The 19,160-nt window shown below is 34.0% G+C and overlaps 1 protein-coding gene across 1 annotated transcript in view; it reads left to right on the forward strand.

Annotated features, from left to right (window-relative positions):
* The window catches only part of lrp4 (low density lipoprotein receptor-related protein 4), a 64,208-nt gene that overhangs the window by 39,630 nt on the left and 5,418 nt on the right, over nucleotides 1–19,160 (forward strand). Inside the window, exons 24-38 of the mRNA XM_016293203.1 lie at nucleotides 336–554; nucleotides 1,615–1,749; nucleotides 2,732–2,840; nucleotides 3,110–3,254; nucleotides 4,132–4,245; nucleotides 5,391–5,493; nucleotides 5,603–5,667; nucleotides 5,752–5,839; nucleotides 5,930–6,071; nucleotides 9,038–9,374; nucleotides 9,782–9,884; nucleotides 9,994–10,058; nucleotides 10,143–10,230; nucleotides 10,322–10,463; nucleotides 13,430–13,857. Of these exons, the coding sequence (XP_016148689.1) occupies nucleotides 336–554; nucleotides 1,615–1,749; nucleotides 2,732–2,840; nucleotides 3,110–3,254; nucleotides 4,132–4,245; nucleotides 5,391–5,493; nucleotides 5,603–5,667; nucleotides 5,752–5,839; nucleotides 5,930–6,071; nucleotides 9,038–9,374; nucleotides 9,782–9,884; nucleotides 9,994–10,058; nucleotides 10,143–10,230; nucleotides 10,322–10,463; nucleotides 13,430–13,768 (2,194 nt within the window). The 3' untranslated portion in view covers nucleotides 13,769–13,857. The remainder of the gene's footprint in view (nucleotides 1–335; nucleotides 555–1,614; nucleotides 1,750–2,731; nucleotides 2,841–3,109; nucleotides 3,255–4,131; nucleotides 4,246–5,390; nucleotides 5,494–5,602; nucleotides 5,668–5,751; nucleotides 5,840–5,929; nucleotides 6,072–9,037; nucleotides 9,375–9,781; nucleotides 9,885–9,993; nucleotides 10,059–10,142; nucleotides 10,231–10,321; nucleotides 10,464–13,429; nucleotides 13,858–19,160) is intronic.

Genomic DNA, 19,160 nt, shown 5'->3' on the forward strand with positions numbered 1-19,160 from the left:
AGTGCAGCTCAACCAGGTCTCGTCCCATTCGTCGATATTTGTGATATCACAAATCCCGGAAAATATGCGTTGTAGTCCAAACGAGTCATTCGTTGTAGTTTTTGAAAAGTGATTTCTGTTAAATAAAATATCTCCTTTTGAATTGGACTTTGAGCTTTGTAACTTTGCAGATTTTTTTTATGCTCAAACAGCAATGTTACAGACTAACTCAAGTTGAAAATGTGAAAAAGCATGATAGGACCCTTTTAAGTGCAAGTAAAGTATTAAGCGCGTTTATTTTTTTTATATATATATTTTATTTTGTTATTTTCTATGAAATATTTCATTCTTTTCAGACGGGTGAATTTAGACGGCAGCAATATGGAATCTGTGATCAGTCAGGGTCTGAAGACGACTGATGGACTTGCTGTTGACTGGGTGTCACGTAACATGTACTGGACAGACACCGGCCGTAACACCATAGAAGTGGCTCACTTAGATGGTACGTCTCGGAAAGTTCTGGTGAATAACAGTCTGGATGAACCAAGAGCCATCGCTGTGTTTCCTAGCAAGGGGTGAGAACAGCAAACTAATTATCAGTTCATTGCGGTTTTGTTGCTTTATGCATTTTCTCTGTGAAGAGAAAATTAATCCTGAAAAGTATATAAAACCTTTAGTCTGTTTCTAAAAGGACTGTTTTACCCAATGTTTGTAGTTTGTATACGTTTTCTATGTACTTGTATATTATTTATATTTATTGTATATTTATTACTATTATTATTTTATATAGGCAGGTGGTGCTGGAGAGGAGGAGGGCTAAAGAAAATATATAAAAATGTAACATTAGGTTTTATTACATTTTGTTTTTTACGATTACACATTTTATTATTACAATTTCTTTATGCATCATTAAAACTCATACATAGCCTACATTTTTACATTGTGGGAGGGGGAGAGATATACTGTTTGACTTTAAAGTAAATTAGCTACAATTAGTTACAAAATATCGAAATAAGTGGTATCTGCAGACAAATGATTTTAGAGCTTTTCTGAGTATTACCTTTTCTGAGCCACTTCTCAGTGATCTTTAGCCAATTGATCTAATTATTCATGAATAACTGAAATCAGTTCCCAACGATTTTTAACAGAATAAACACCAGTGTAGTTCATCACATCACTCCTTTAAGCCCTTAAAGTTTGACAGCCAGAGAGTGTGTAAGACTTTTGTCTTCATTTTGAACAATATTTTTACAGCTTCATGTTTTAAAATCCAACAAACTTTTTCATGAAACGTTTTGATTGCAAAGACAGAACCCATGTGATGTGAAGTGGCTGCTTCTGCAAAGTGGATTACAATTGTCAAATGTTCACCTAGTTATGGATTATCCTGCTTATACCATCGTCACTTGCTAGCATGCACAACCTAAAACTGTATTGGACAGATACAAATAATGGTTTATTTTTATTAGTTATGTTGTCTATGGGTAGTTGAGTCTAGAATTCTGAAGTCAGAATAAAGTAACACTGTAAGATTGCATTTATTTGAATGAATGTGAGCGTGAGAGGGAAGGGAACTTATGTAGTTACTTTATAATTACTAATGAATGCGTTTCATCATTTTATTTCTTTGGCAAGGTTCTTGTTCTGGACAGATTGGGGTCACATTGCAAAGATTGAGCGTGCTTACCTGGATGGCACAGACAGGAAAGTCCTCATCAACACAGATCTGGGATGGCCAAACGGCTTGACGCTGGACTATGACACCCGCAGGTAAAAGCGGAAAATTAATTCAAAAGAGTGGGGAGTTATGATAATGATATTGTTGGAAGCTGATAGACATGTGCAAAATGGACCTCCAACCCATATTAACCAAATTCTGATCCACTGTTAGGCCACAAACACACTGCAGACTGATGGTTGTCACTGTCGATTACATAATGCCATTCTCAGTCAGTTATGGAAGGTGACGACTGCATTCTATGACCAAATGAACTCCACATATGTTAAATCCACATATGTTCAACCATTCAGTTGTTAAGATTAACAGCTATAAAAGGTAGCTTACATATTGTATTCAAGTCACTGTTGTACAAACAATGTCAATCCTCTTTCTTGTTCTCAAGCTAGCCACAAATAACTGTAGTGTAATAACAGTGACAGAACTGTATGGATTTTTTGGCACAGTGTCTGAACAAAATCAAACTGGAACCTCAATTTTTGTAATATCAACTTCAAATTTTAAATATTTAAAACTTTAGAGATATGAATTTGATTGTATGGCAATTTTAGATTCCAAAATATTTATTCTATATACGGTACTCAACATTTAAAGTGGATCAAAAAAGTTAATCAAAGTTGTCCTAAGACAAGAACGGGTGTAGTTTTGGTTTTAGGACAACTTTGATGAAAGGTTTTGATCCACTTCAAATGTTGACTACTGTAAAAATGTACGTTGAAATGCTTTCACTTTAGCAATAATCTGCTGATTGTCTTCTTTAAACGTTTGACAGTTAAGAGCTTAAACAGTATTTAGACATGTCCCAAATGTTATTGAAAAATAAAACGGCTGATATAATCTTTAGTTTGACCTCCATTTTTGGGGGGGCATCTCTTATTTTTCCGCTTTGTTCATTTGCTCTAAAAATGGCTTCTTTTAAGCATTTCAGACACTATTTTGTACCATAATCATGGCAAGTACCTTCAAACATTTTGGAGAACACATAACTGAAACTTCACGTGATTTCATGTATAGGATCTTTTGGGTGGATGCACACTTGGACCGCATAGAAAGTTCTGACTTGAATGGAAAACTGCGTCAAATTCTCATCAGCCCCGTATCACACCCGTTTGCCCTCACGCAGGTACCTTTCCATATCTGATCCTCACCCTCACTTAATCTGTCACTCACCTGCACCTTCATCACCCTCCGCTCCACTGACCCATCCTCTCATTCACATGTCTCTGCATTTATAACCTTAGCATGTTGTTCTCTTCTTTTGCATCTTTCCATTTTCTGACCCTCCTTTTTCTTCCCATCTTTCCTTCTCTGCCCCTTTTTTTTACCCCCTTTCTTTGTCCCCAGTTGAAACCGGTATACTCTCCTTTAACTCCTTTTTCCCGAATCTCACAGCAAGACCGTTGGATTTACTGGACGGACTGGCAGACCAAGTCTATTCAGCGAGTAGATAAGCATACAGGTCGTAGTAAGGAAACCGTGCTGGCTAATGTAGAGGGCCTCATGGACATCATAGTGGTGTCGCCACAAAGACAGACTGGTAAGATTGACTTGTTGAGACTCCACTGAAGAGTCTACAAGTGTTCTTTATTTTTACTCTAATGCACAACGCACACTTTGAAGGGATTTTGTGATATACCATTTGAATTTGAATTATTATTAAAACAAGACACTACAGGTAAATAAAGAGTAAACTAATAACTAATAGATGCTACCAAACTTCTCTATTTGATTAATTGCAGTGAATTAAGACTATTGTTTTGTATCAAATGTTTTATGAAATGTTTAAATGTGCAATTGGTGCATTATATGATTAAATATGCACTAATTTCCAGAACATAAATCTGAACATTAGATAAAGCTAGGTTCAAATATTTATTTTTTTATTTTTTTACAAAGGAGATTTTGGATATCTCTATTTATCACTCCATAAGTTATGCAGAAATTACCAAAAAACGATGTTTAATAAATAATTGAATAATATAATATATAATATTTAAATCCTGTCTGTCATCCAATACAATGTTCCCAACACTGGTCCTAGAGGCACTCAACACTGCACATTTTGTTTGTCGTCTTATTAAAACAAACTAAATTAAATTCTCACAACAAATTCATTAGCTCATTTGAAGAGAAGTCCTGGAATGCGTTCATCAGAGAAGAAAGATGTCCAAAATGTGTCCTTTGTATGCTTATGTGCAATTACATTTCAAGTAATTATACGAAATATTAATGTCGCACACAAACAAGTGTATAGACAAGTTTTATCATATGTAATGTGTTTTTTAAGCATTTTGTGTCCAGTAATATTTTCAAGATAGTCACTGATATACAAACATTGAGCATGTGTGATGAAGAAATGTTACCATTGTCACTGAAACAAATGTATCCGTAAGATTTACTTACTGTCTTTCTAGGAACAAATCATTGCGGTGTGAATAATGGGGGCTGCACACACTTGTGTCTTGCGCGGAGTAACAGTTTTGTGTGCGCATGTCCAGATGAGCCTGACGGCAGACCTTGCTCTACAAGTGAGTTCAACATGTGCAATTATTATTTTCAAGAAATCGCTGTTAAACACTGAGAAGTTACACAAATTAACATATTCATGACATGACTGTTTACATCTACCAGTTTACCATCAGTGTAATTGTAATATTATTTGTATGATTATTGTATTTAATAATATTTTGGGGTATTTTTTTTATTTAAGTTTTAGCAATTTTCTAATGTGCTTTTGTCATTTTTATAAATTTTGGGGGGTTTTTTAAATTCAGATTTTTGTTTCAGTTTTAGTCAATTTAATACTTCAACTTAAAATAATTTTATTTCCGTTAGGCGCCATTTATAAAGTGTTTATAAGTTTAACGTTTTTCATGTGATATCCCATTTTTTATATATCAGATTTATTTCAGATGACAATTCAGTTTTTAAATAGTTTTAGCTTTACATACTTCACTAATTACCATAACCCAATTAAGCCAATATTCAGTTTTCTAGAAATCTTTTTAATTTTATGTAAACACCCTCATTAAGAATATCCATTGCAAGTGAATATTTATCTATATTTGCATGTCTTTATTATTAATTACTAATAAATTTGCATAAATAGTAATTTATTAGTAATTATGTATTAGCTTTTGTTATTTCTAATTCTATTTAGCTTTAGTTGATTACGATTCCAACATTAATTATCAACCAGATTAAACCAATATTCTGTTATCTACAAATTTGAATAATAATATGCCTATATGAATCAGAATTTAGGCCTATGTGAACACCCTCATTCAGATTTATTTCTCTTTCATTTGCATGCCTTTATTCATTAATTTCAGTTTTAGTAATTTAAGTACTTAATTTCAGTTCATTATAAAGGTTTTTTTATGTAATGTTTACATTTTATTTCAGTATTTTACATTTAATTTTTTCAATTCATAATTAAGTTTTTTAAATTGTATTTAATGAGTGCAACACTGATTATCATAACCAGATTAAGCCAGTATTCCGTTTTCTAGAAATGTTAATAATATGCCCGCACGAGTCAGAATTTTGGCCTAAATAAGCATCTTTCCATTGCAAGTGAATAATAATTGCATGTCTTTATTATTAATTACAAAATAAAAAATATCATACTGTAAATAGAGTCTGTAATATTCCAATTCTGTTTCTGGACTAGTCTCTGGTTACATTCCCACGGCACCTGAGAAGGACTCCAAAGCTACTCAAGCCCCCAAAAAACACCCCACAGAGAAACCTCATCAGGGCCTGTCAGGGGTCAAGTAAGTCAACTGCAGCTACCCAATCAAAAAAAAATCAAAAAAAAAAAAGGTTTTCATTAAGAATTAAGTGAAATATTGTCAGTAAAATCCAATCATGTTCTCCTCGCAGCTGTACAGATGCAAGTCTCAATCTAGAGGACTGCATCCAGAACAATGTGGTGTCTGCACCTCGGGGTAAATAATTACAACTCAGATTTTAAATAGTTGTATAAGAGTAAATCAAGCATGAATTGACCATTTGCATGTATCTTTATGAAGATGAGAGCCCTCATATCAGCTACGTGATTGGTGGAGCTCTGTCAATACTGGCCATCCTGATACTCATCGCTGCATTCATTATTTACAGGTAAGGTTTAAAGAAGCACTTTATGAATGCATTACTTTTCTCAGCTGCTCAAGATGAATATTTGATTATGTTGTTATGGTTGCTTTCCAGGCACAAAAAATTCAAGTTTGCAGATCCAGGAGTGAGCAACTTGACTTACAGCAACCCTTCATACAGAACTTCAACGCAGGAGGTTAAAATAGAGACCGCACAGAAACCTGCAATAAACAACCAGCTGCGATATAAAAAAGAGGTATTGCTTATCGTTCTTGTCTTTGAAGATTTCGCAAAAGAATCATTTAGATGTGCTGTTGTTGTTCGACTTCAGCCATGACTGATATAATTGTTCTCATCAAGATGAATTGGTTTTATATTTTTCGTGAGTCTCAGATCCCGCTCATCTTTTTTTCCCCCATGTTTTTCTTCATGACAGCTCAATCATCCTTACAACTCCCTTTCTCCTTTCATCTTTTGACATCCCCTCTTTTATTTTCATCAGAATGGCAAACAAGGTAGTTCAACAAATTGGGAAAATATTGCTTCCCATATTTAAAGTCAGCCGTGTGATTTTGACCCAACCGCTTGATCTCAAATCCAGCATCTTTTTCTTCTTGCATGTAATCAGATTTTTGCATTAGAGTGCAAAAAAAAGATAGCGTTTATAGCTGTTGCAATTTGTTAAAATGATAATACATTGTTATAGGCTTGTTTCTTAGTTTATTCTGCCTGAGGTTGCATGAATTGTGAACATTGCCTGTGAAGTTGTTGTTTTTTGTGTGTGTGTGTGTGTGTGTGTTTCTTAATGCCATAAAAAGTGCTGTACTGCTTTAAAATCAACATGAAGTTCCCCAACCAGTCAGTGCATCACATTATAGAAGTAAAATGGGCTGTGAGTGCAGTTTCATGTTGACTCGATGAGTGTAATTCTAATACAATATATACAATGTATACTACTATGTACTGTATACATAACTATACTACTAACATTAGTGAAAAAGATGTGTGCTTAATTGTATCGAATAGAATGTGCATGTGAACTTGATTTATAATTTTAACTGTGTTGTTCAGTATTAAATTTAAAGTTAATTTATTTTAAATATACAAAATTTCAGCTTCATCATACAAATGTGAAATTACAAATACGAGTTTCAATAGAAATGGCATTGGAGTATATTCCAGTTTACCATAAATGTTTGTTGGTACAACTAGCTATAAACTTTAATCACATTTTTAAAACAATAGAAGTAATCCAAGATTAGGATGAGTTTGTTTCTTCATCAGGTTTGGAGAAATGTAGCACTGCATCAGTGTCTCAGCAGTGGATGCTCTGCAGTGAATGGGTGCCGTCAGAATGAGAGTCCAAACAGCTGATAAAAACATCACAATAATCCACACCACTCCAGTCCATCAGTTAACATCTGGAGAAGCCAAAAGCTGTGTGTTTATAAGAAACAAATCCATCATTATACGTTTTAACTTTAAACCTTTGCTTCCGGCTAAAATATGAGTCCATAATCCATAATAATGCTTCCTCCAATGAAAAAGTGCATCTGCTGTTGTATCTCACATCAAAGTCACCCCATATATTTGTTTAGAGCTGTTTTTGCTTGTAAACTGTGCTTGATCTGTGCGGATTTCTCTCCTGATTAAGACGAAATGACTTTCAATGGAGAAATCAATATTATGGATAGAGGACTCGTATTTTAGCCAAAAGCGATTGTTCAAAGTTAAAAACGTCTTAATGATGGATTTGTTTCTTACAAACACACAGCTTTTGTCTTCTCCAGATGTTAACTGATGGACTGGAGTGGTGTAGATTACTTGTGGATTATTGTGATGTTTTTATCAGCTGTTTGGACTCTCATTCTGACGGCACCCATTCACTGCAGAGCATCCATTGCTGAGACACTGATGCAATGCTGCATTTCTCCAAATCTGATGAAACAACAAACTAATTTACATCTTGGATGGCCTGAGGGAGAGTACATTTACATTTTTGGGTGAACTAGTCCTTTGTGGGTCAAAAGCACTCTAAAATTCAACTAATTGCATTTAATATAAATTCAAATAATAATAATTTTTTTTAACATTCGATTGCAATTAACATGCAGTTAAGTGTCTGAAAACATTGCATGCATTTTATGCTTGTATATGTTCTTTTAAATTAATTATTTTCATATTAAGTACTTTTTTTTTTTTTTTTTAAGTATGCTAAAATGCACTTCTTTTTCACAGTAATTACAGTCAAACCAAAATGTATTCAGACACCTTCAACATTTTTCACATTATCGCAGTTTATTCGCTATAGTTTAGAAAATGGTAATAAAATATGACGAGTTAAACTGTGTCAGAACAAATTCATCTTGATTATGTCAGATAACTTTGATAGAAAGGTATGTAATGAATTCAGTGAATAGCGGTCAGCTGTTAAATTTAAGTACACAAATAGATAATTAAAATGAAGGTCAACCAATTACCAAGCAATGCTTAATTTAGTTTAGTCTGTGGTGTAAAAAGGTCACATTAGCAATTAAAGAAAAACACTTAAGCAAAAACATGGTCAGGTCAAAGTGTCTGAATATTTTTTTTATCCAAATTTTACTGGTAGTTCACTGTATGAAGAATTTTTGGGTATAATTTCACAGTTTACTTTATTTTGCTATCCTCACTTACATAAATGAACTATAGTGTCCTGCACCCACTAGTAAAAATTATATGTGACCCTGCAGCACAAAACCAGTCGTAAGTCGCTTATAGCAATAGCCAAAAAAGCATTAAATGGGTCAAAATTATCTATTTTTATTTTATGCAAAAAATCTTTAGGATATTAAGTAAAGATCATGTTCCATGAAGATATTTAGTAAATTTTCTAGCATAAATATATCAAAACTTAATTTTTGATTAGTAATATGCATTGCTAAGAACTTAATTTGGACAACTTTAAAGATGATTTTCTCAATATTTAGATTTTTTTGCACCCTCAGATTCCAGATTTTCAAATAGTTGTATCTCGGCCAAATATTGTCCTATCCTAACAAACCATACATTTATTCAGCTTTCAGATGATATATATAAATCTCAATTTCGAAAAAATTTACCCTTATGACTGGTTTTGTGGTCCAGGGTCACATATATCAAAAATTATATCTGGTGTCTGAATAATTTTTGATTTGACTGTATGTCTGCCAAATGTAATCTCACTTCAAATGCTGTCTGTAGGTCCAGGGCGTTTGTGATGGAGGCTACACTAAAGAGAAGATCCACATCGTGGAAGGCGTGTGTCTGCTCTCAGGAGAGGATCTTTACTGGGAAGACTTGAGACAGTTGAAGGTGTGTCGAGGAGCCGGGCTTCACGCCTGTATGCGTACAGAGACCGTCTCGCTACAGGCGAGCTCCGCCTCTCTGAACGACGGAGAGACCGAACAGCTGCTGCAAGGCGACCAATCAGAGTGCTCGAGTCTTAGCACCGCCCACGCTGTGACGGCTCAGCATCACAGCGCACATCCCGACACCGGCTGGGTCCCCAACCGTAAAGCCTCTACTGAGAGCGAAGTGTGAAACTCTACTAACAAACACGGTCAACATGGGGGCAGAAACTTCTGACTAGAAAAAGGCTTGAATACACACTGTTATTAGAAGTCAGACAGGTAGGTACAGTCATATGGACTATATATATATATATATATATATATATATATATACTAGTGCTGTCAAACGATTAATCGCATTCAAAATAAAAGTTTTTATTATATATTTTATATAATATAATCATAATATGTGTGTGTATGTACTGTTTATGTATATATAAATACAAACACATGCATGTGTATATTTAAGAAAAATTTTTATGTTTATATTTTAAATCTATATGAAGAGTTAATTTGCAAAAACAGATAACTCAAAAGTTTTCAAAATCTAGTTTCTTTTAATTGTGCATTTATTCCAATTCTGTTTCTGGACTAGTCTCTGGTTACATTCCCACGGCACCTGAGAAGGACTCCAAAGCTACTCAAGCCCCCAAAAAACACCCCACAGAGAAACCTCATCAGGGCCTGTCAGGGGTCAAGTAAGTCAACTGCAGCTACCCAATCAAAAAAAAATCAAAAAAAAAAAAGGTTTTCATTAAGAATTAAGTGAAATATTGTCAGTAAAATCCAATCATGTTCTCCTCGCAGCTGTACAGATGCAAGTCTCAATCTAGAGGACTGCATCCAGAACAATGTGGTGTCTGCACCTCGGGGTAAATAATTACAACTCAGATTTTAAATAGTTGTATAAGAGTAAATCAAGCATGAATTGACCATTTGCATGTATCTTTATGAAGATGAGAGCCCTCATATCAGCTACGTGATTGGTGGAGCTCTGTCAATACTGGCCATCCTGATACTCATCGCTGCATTCATTATTTACAGGTAAGGTTTAGCGAAGCATGAATTAATTCCATTTCTCAGCTGCTCAAAATAAGATGAATACTAGGAGTTGTCATTATTTTTTGCTTTCCAGGCACAAAAAATTCAAGTTTGCAGATCCAGGAGTGAGCAACTTGACTTACAGCAACCCTTCATACAGAACTTCAACGCAGGAGGTTAAAATAGAGACCGCACAGAAACCTGCAATAAACAACCAGCTGCGATATAAAAAAGAGGTATTGCTTATCGTTCTTGTCTTTGAAGATTTCGCAAAAGAATCATTTAGATGTGCTGTTGTTGTTCGACTTCAGCCATGACTGATATAATTGTTCTCATCAAGATGAATTGGTTTTATATTTTTCGTGAGTCTCAGATCCCGCTCATCTTTTTTTCCCCCATGTTTTTCTTCATGACAGCTCAATCATCCTTACAACTCCCTTTCTCCTTTCATCTTTTGACATCCCCTCTTTTATTTTCATCAGAATGGCAAACAAGGTAGTTCAACAAATTGGGAAAATATTGCTTCCCATATTTAAAGTCAGCCGTGTGATTTTGACCCAACCGCTTGATCTCAAATCCAGCATCTTTTTCTTCTTGCATGTAATCAGATTTTTGCATTAGAGTGCAAAAAAAAGATAGCGTTTATAGCTGTTGCAATTTGTTAAAATGATAATACATTGTTATAGGCTTGTTTCTTAGTTTATTCTGCCTGAGGTTGCATGAATTGTGAACATTGCCTGTGAAGTTGTTGTTTTTTGTGTGTGTGTGTGTGTGTGTGTTTCTTAATGCCATAAAAAGTGCTGTACTGCTTTAAAATCAACATGAAGTTCCCCAACCAGTCAGTGCATCACATTATAGAAGTAAAATGGGCTGTGAGTGCAGTTTCATGTTGACTCGATGAGTGTAATTCTAATACAATATATACAATGTATACTACTATGTACTGTATACATAACTATACTACTAACATTAGTGAAAAAGATGTGTGCTTAATTGTATCGAATAGAATGTGCATGTGAACTTGATTTATAATTTTAACTGTGTTGTTCAGTATTAAATTTAAAGTTAATTTATTTTAAATATACAAAATTTCAGCTTCATCATACAAATGTGAAATGACAAATACGAGTTTCAATAGAAATGGCATTGGAGTATATTCCAGTTTACCATAAATGTTTGTTGGTACAACTAGCTATAAACTTTAATCACATTTTTAAAACAATAGAAGTAATCCAAGATTAGGATGAGTTTGTTTCTTCATCAGGTTTGGAGAAATGTAGCACTGCATCAGTGTCTCAGCAGTGGATGCTCTGCAGTGAATGGGTGCCGTCAGAATGAGAGTCCAAACAGCTGATAAAAACATCACAATAATCCACACCACTCCAGTCCATCAGTTAACATCTGGAGAAGCCAAAAGCTGTGTGTTTATAAGAAACAAATCCATCATTATACGTTTTAACTTTAAACCTTTGCTTCCGGCTAAAATATGAGTCCATAATCCATAATAATGCTTCCTCCAATGAAAAAGTGCATCTGCTGTTGTATCTCACATCAAAGTCCCCCCATATATTTGTTTAGAGCTGTTTTTGCTTGTAAACTGTGCTTGATCTGTGCGGATTTCTCTCCTGATTAAGACGAAATGACTTTCAATGGAGAAATCAATATTATGGATAGAGGACTCGTATTTTAGCCAAAAGCGATTGTTCAAAGTTAAAAACGTCTTAATGATGGATTTGTTTCTTACAAACACACAGCTTTTGTCTTCTCCAGATGTTAACTGATGGACTGGAGTGGTGTAGATTACTTGTGGATTATTGTGATGTTTTTATCAGCTGTTTGGACTCTCATTCTGACGGCACCCATTCACTGCAGAGCATCCATTGCTGAGACACTGATGCAATGCTGCATTTCTCCAAATCTGATGAAACAACAAACTAATTTACATCTTGGATGGCCTGAGGGAGAGTACATTTACATTTTTGGGTGAACTAGTCCTTTGTGGGTCAAAAGCACTCTAAAATTCAACTAATTGCATTTAATATAAATTCAAATAATAATAATTTTTTTTAACATTCGATTGCAATTAACATGCAGTTAAGTGTCTGAAAACATTGCATGCATTTTATGCTTGTATATGTTCTTTTAAATTAATTATTTTCATATTAAGTACTTTTTTTTTTTTTTTTTAAGTATGCTAAAATGCACTTCTTTTTCACAGTAATTACAGTCAAACCAAAATGTATTCAGACACCTTCAACATTTTTCACATTATCGCAGTTTATTCGCTATAGTTTAGAAAATGGTAATAAAATATGACGAGTTAAACTGTGTCAGAACAAATTCATCTTGATTATGTCAGATAACTTTGATAGAAAGGTATGTAATGAATTCAGTGAATAGCGGTCAGCTGTTAAATTTAAGTACACAAATAGATAATTAAAATGAAGGTCAACCAATTACCAAGCAATGCTTAATTTAGTTTAGTCTGTGGTGTAAAAAGGTCACATTAGCAATTAAAGAAAAACACTTAAGCAAAAACATGGTCAGGTCAAAGTGTCTGAATTATTTTTTTATCCAAATTTTACTGGTAGTTCACTGTATGAAGAATTTTTGGGTATAATTTCACAGTTTACTTTATTTTGCTATCCTCACTTACATAAATGAACTATAGTGTCCTGCACCCACTAGTAAAAATTATATGTGACCCTGCAGCACAAAACCAGTCGTAAGTCGCTTATAGCAATAGCCAAAAAAGCATTAAATGGGTCAAAATTATCTATTTTTATTTTATGCAAAAAATCTTTAGGATATTAAGTAAAGATCATGTTCCATGAAGATATTTAGTAAATTTTCTAGCATAAATATATCAAAACTTAATTTTTGATTAGTAATATGCATTGCTAAGAACTTAATTTGGACAACTTTAAAGATGATTTTCTCAATATTTAGATTTTTTTGCACCCTCAGATTCCAGATTTTCAAATAGTTGTATCTCGGCCAAATATTGTCCTATCCTAACAAACCATACATTTATTCAGCTTTCAGATTATATATATAAATCTCAATTTCGAAAAAATTTACCCTTATGACTGGTTTTGTGGTCCAGGGTCACATATATCAAAAATTATATCTGGTGTCTGAATAATTTTTGATTTGACTGTATGTCTGCCAAATGTAATCTCACTTCAAATGCTGTCTGTAGGTCCAGGGCGTTTGTGATGGAGGCTACACTAAAGAGAAGATCCACATCGTGGAAGGCGTGTGTCTGCTCTCAGGAGAGGATCTTTACTGGGAAGACTTGAGACAGTTGAAGGTGTGTCGAGGAGCCGGGCTTCACGCCTGTATGCGTACAGAGACCGTCTCGCTACAGGCGAGCTCCGCCTCTCTGAACGACGGAGAGACCGAACAGCTGCTGCAAGGCGACCAATCAGAGTGCTCGAGTCTTAGCACCGCCCACGCCGTGACGGCTCAGCATCACGGCGCGCATCCCGACACCGGCTGGGTCCCCAACCGTAAAGCCTCTACTGAGAGCGAAGTGTGAAACTCTACTAACAAACACGGTCAACATGGGGGCAGAAACTTCTGACTAGAAAAAGGCTTGAATACACACTGTTATTAGAAGTCAGACAGGTAGGTACAGTCATATGGACTATATATATATATATATATATATATATATATATACTAGTGCTGTCAAACGATTAATCGCATTCAAAATAAAAGTTTTTATTATATATTTTATATAATATAATCATAATATGTGTGTGTATGTACTGTTTATGTATATATAAATACAAACACATGCATGTGTATATTTAAGAAAAATTTTTATGTTTATATTTTAAATCTATATGAAGAGTTAATTTGCAAAAACAGATAACTCAAAAGTTTTCAAAATCTAGTTTCTTTTAATTGTGCATTCCAATGAATCTCCATCAAACTGCAGTTGGGTTATTTTGATTAGGTTAAAAATAACAAAAAATTACAGCTAACTAACACAATAAAAATATGATGACATAATAAAAAACATGATTTTTTTTAATAGTTATCTGTTTTTGCAAATAAACTCTTCATTTATATTATATAAGAATATAAATGTATATACATGTAAATATTTTCAAAATATACACTGTATGTGTGTGTATTTATAGCCTATATGAAGAGTTCATTTGCAAAATCAGATAACTCTATTTTTAACCATTTTCAAAAATCATGTTTTTTAATTGTGCATTCCAATTAATCTCAATCAAACTGCAGTTGGGTTATTTTGATTAGGTAAAAAAATAGCAAAGAAATACAGCAAACTAACACAATAAAACACAATAAAAACATAACATAATAAAAAAGCATGATTTTTTTGCAAATGAACTCTTCATATACATAAATATACACAGTACACATACTTATATATGTAAACAAAAACTTTTATTTTGGATGTGATTAATCACGATTAATCGTTTGACAGCATTAATATATACATGTATGTACTTAAGCAACTGACACAGAGGAAAGCTAATGCATACATACACCAACAGCCAAATTAACTGTAAATAGATTTGAGACAGACCTTGTACTTGAAAGTTTCCTTTGCATTATTCTAAACGTGAATAATACACATATAAAGACGGTACGGAGACATTCGTGCACACAAACCCTCCATCATCTCGCTCCGTTCATCTGGATCGCCTCTCCTCTCCTTTCGGACTACGCAACAGCTTCTTTGTAAACTACGGAGAAGGACGAAGCTCGCTGGAGTCAGAAGGAAAAAGAAAGAGTCTGACAGATATTTTGAGCCTTTTTTGTAACCGAGAGAAACTCTTTGAAGTAAATGCTTTTTGTTTCGAATGCGAGCTCATGTTTTCTCGGACTGTCGGGTTAGTAAACGCTCTCGCGAGGTGTGTCAGCATCCAGCCCTCATCTTGCCACGGTGATATGTATTTATGAACGTTCTGTACTTTGGATTGAGTTTTTAACCTTTTCGTCTTTTGAAGTAGTTTTAAAAGCATCAGGACTGTTGAAAGACTCGTTCACACACACACACACACACACACACACACACACACACGTTTGTGATGGTGCCAAAGGACAGAATTCACACACTCATGAAGAATCTGCTTTTCAGTTACACTGAACATTTCTAATAAATTACAGTCCATTTTAAAGAGTATTACAGTTATATTGTCAAGGATGAAGCTAGTTTTATATATATATATATATATATGTATATGTATATGTATATATATATGTACACCGGGTGTCAGAGGTTTGGAATAATTACGTTTTTTTTTTATGCGTCTAAGGTCATTTCACAAAGGCTGCATTTATTACAATTATTACGATTTTAAAGAACTGCTTTCTATTGTAATATCTGTTCAAATGTAATTTATTGCTGTGATCAAAGCTGTATTTTCAGCATCATTCCTCCAGTCTTCAGTGTCACATGATCTTCAGAAATCATTCTGATATGCTGGTTTGCTGCTCAAGTTTCTTATCGAAGTTGAAAACACATTTTCTGTCATTAAAATATCTGGGCTAAAAGAAAGAAAAGAAACGAATGGTTTTATTCAGCCAGGATGCGTTCAATTGATCAAAAGTGACATTTATAATGTTACAAAAGATTTCTATTTCAAATAAATGCTGTTCTTTTGAACTTTCTATTCATCAAAGAGTCCTAAAAACAAAATGCGTCACGGTTTCCACAAAGATATTAAGTAGCACAACTGTTTTCAACATTTATAATAAGAATCGCTATTAATATTTGAGCACCAATAGTAATAGTATTAAATACTGCCTTCGAGAAACGGTAAATAATGTTAATTTTTCCAAACTTTTGACCGGTAGCATCACATATATGTGACCCTAGAGCACAAAACCAGTCATAAGGGTCAATTTTTCGAAATTGGTTTATATGGTTTGTTATGATAGGCCAATATTTAGCCGAGATACAACTATTAGAAAATCTGGAATCTGAGGGTGCAAAAAAATCAAAATATTGAGAAAATCATCTTTAAAGTTGTTCAAATGAAGTTCTTAGCAATGCATATTACTAATCAAACATTAAGTTTTGATATATTTACGGTAGGAAATTTACAAAATATCTTCACGGAACATGATCTTTACTTAATATCCTAATGATTTTTGGCAGAAAAGAGAAATATCATTTTGACCCATACAATGTATTGTTGGCTATTGCTACAAATATCCCCCAGCGACTCAACACTGCTTTTGTGCTCCAGGGTCACAATTATGTATATACATATGGTACATGGTTCTGGCTTTTCTTATTTTAAAAATATGTTCAGAGTTGATTTAGCAACCAAAACAAACAACAGTCAAGCAGAATCTGTAAAGCACCTTGCACTTGCACATGATTTAGCCGTTTATGAAATGATAAGGCTATGCTAATGTGTAAGTGAATGCGACTGACCGAGTGAACGTCTCAGGATCATGTCCAGGTCATGTTTACCCCAAAATGAAAAGAAATAAGATGCCGTTTTGTTCAAATTTGTAGGAGTAAGCCCATTATTTCTCATTACCGTAATGCAAATAATAATAATAGATTCTCATTATTGTAATATATTTGAATTGTAAAGTATTTATACATCATGGTAGTGTTTTTGTATTGCCTTTATGCTGATTTAAATCATTTTACTTACTGTAATACGATAAATAAAAAAAAATACTGTATTTTAATTCATTAGAATCCAGTATGAGATTTATTTAGGATGATGAGCTTGAGAACGTATTTAAAGTTCATGAAAATAATAATATAAATATTCTAAAATAGACTTTTAATGCGATTAGTTTCTTTTTATTTTGGGTCGAGCTTGACTTGGACGTGTGTTTTGTGAGATTGACCTCTATATGTGGAAATTCTTATGATGCTTTCGGATTTGTTTTGTACAGGTTTATTTTCTGTAAAGTTTCTTTGAGGATTGTTATGAACCCATATGTGTTTGAGTTCTCAAAAGCACCTTGGAGGAAGTTCTCCAGGGTTCAGGACTAGGTTTTTGCTGCTAAACACATGGCGCATTCAGGCCACACAGTAGTTTATTGGTCTTGGCAGCTCAGATTGTTGGCTGACGAGGCAAGCGGAGATGATCGCGGTTTAGTTCCTCTTCCTCCCCTCCTTGTTTGTCAGATTTTCACAATGTGTACAGAGTCTTTTGAACAAACATGCATTCATTTTATTCATTTAAATTATATAACCACTTCATTTGTTTGTAGGGTTGGTGCCAGTTATTCCTTTTTTCTTTTTCTTTCCCCAGTCACTGCTGTAAGTTAACTAAGATATATTTATAATTTTCATTGGTTGTAACTTGTATGTAAATATGAAGATGCTGTATATGTAGTTCTCCTTTGCGATACTAACAAGCTGTGTGTGACAGTGATTTACTTTGCTTTTTTCTATCTTTAATATAAAACTGCATTTGCTTTTGAATACAAATATGGTACTTTTTTTGGGGTCGCTTTCTTTTAAAGGTAGCCTACTGCATGCAGTATATTACACGTTTTAAATTTTGTAAAACATTTATTACATTTTACAACACAATTCACAGATTTCTATAAATCTACCAGCTGTATACTTCTGTGTTAGAAGTAACATTGTGAAAAACAACTTCATAAACTTGAATTTAATACAATATATGGGAGAATTAGCTTACTAGCCTACCTGTTATGGTAAGACTTGTAAGACTATAATCTGCTGTATTTGAAATATGAGCACACCTCAGTTTTAGTGCTTTAATATTTCTAAATTTACATAATCGTAGGGTGCCAGTTTCTTTAAGCTGTCATGACTCATGAACAGGCTATGTTTCAATCAAAACTTGTACAAATTTATCAAAATTGATTTCTCTTTCAGTTTTAATAAAATACTTATTAGCTGATAAGAACAATCTTCAGTCAGGTAGCCTATTTTAAGGCAGTGATATTCATTAACATTATAAAGTCTTTTTTTTCTTAGCTACGGTTTGCTCACAAAATCTAGTAGCTGTAAGCTTTTGTTCGTGTTAATAACACAAGCATGAAATTGATATGATTAAAGTTCAAGTATTGCTGTGAAGGAGCGGAGACGACGACCACCACACTGTCGTTTATAGCGCTGGTAAGTCTGATTCATTCTATTGAATCGGTTCAATCTAATCTTTCTCTCATGTTTATTTTTGGAAAATTCGAGTCATTCTTATTCATTCTAAACGATCCTCTTTGTATCATATGTATCTTTGGAAAATTAGATTAATACTGTTAAATCGGTCCATTCTAAACCAGGGGTGGGCTGAGTCTTGCCCACCCAATCAGACCCATTTTTTTAATGCAGTGATTAAAACCAATCTGAAACGGACTGTATTTTGAGAAGTTTAAAGGGGTCATATGATGCGATTTCAAGTTTTCCTTTCTCTTTGGAGTGTTACAAGCTCTTGGTGCATAAAGAAGATCTGTAAAGTTGCAAAGACTAAAGTCTCAAATCCAAAGAGATATTCTTTATAAAAGTTAAGAGTCAGCCACGCCTACCTAAAACGCCTCGTTCTAACACGCCCCACATATCTATGTCACTATGTGGAAATATTAGCATTATGCGCCCAAACGTGCACGCAAAGAAAGAAGGCGTGGTTTCAGTAACCGCAGTTAGTGTTGAAGCAGCATGTCAGGGAGACGCTGTGTGTTTCAGTGTGCAACCAAAAGCACTTTATTTGGCCTTCCGGAAGTAGATGCAATTAGGAATCATTGGTTAAGATTTATTTACAACAGAACAGCACAACCCAGATGTTCGAATTTGTACAACGCATTTTATGGACGACAGTTTTTTGAACCTAGAAGAGTACAAAGCTGGCTGTGCACAAAGGCTATTTCTAAAAAAAAAAAGGGTCAATTCCGACTTTGCTATGACAATCTGACGCTTCTGAATCAGCGACTGTAAGTATGTTTTGTTA

The sequence above is a fragment of the Sinocyclocheilus grahami genome, unplaced genomic scaffold (genome assembly GCF_001515645.1).
Source record: "Sinocyclocheilus grahami isolate Dianchi unplaced genomic scaffold, SAMN03320097.WGS_v1.1 scaffold300.1, whole genome shotgun sequence".
In the NCBI taxonomy this organism is placed as follows: domain Eukaryota; kingdom Metazoa; phylum Chordata; class Actinopteri; order Cypriniformes; family Cyprinidae; genus Sinocyclocheilus; species Sinocyclocheilus grahami.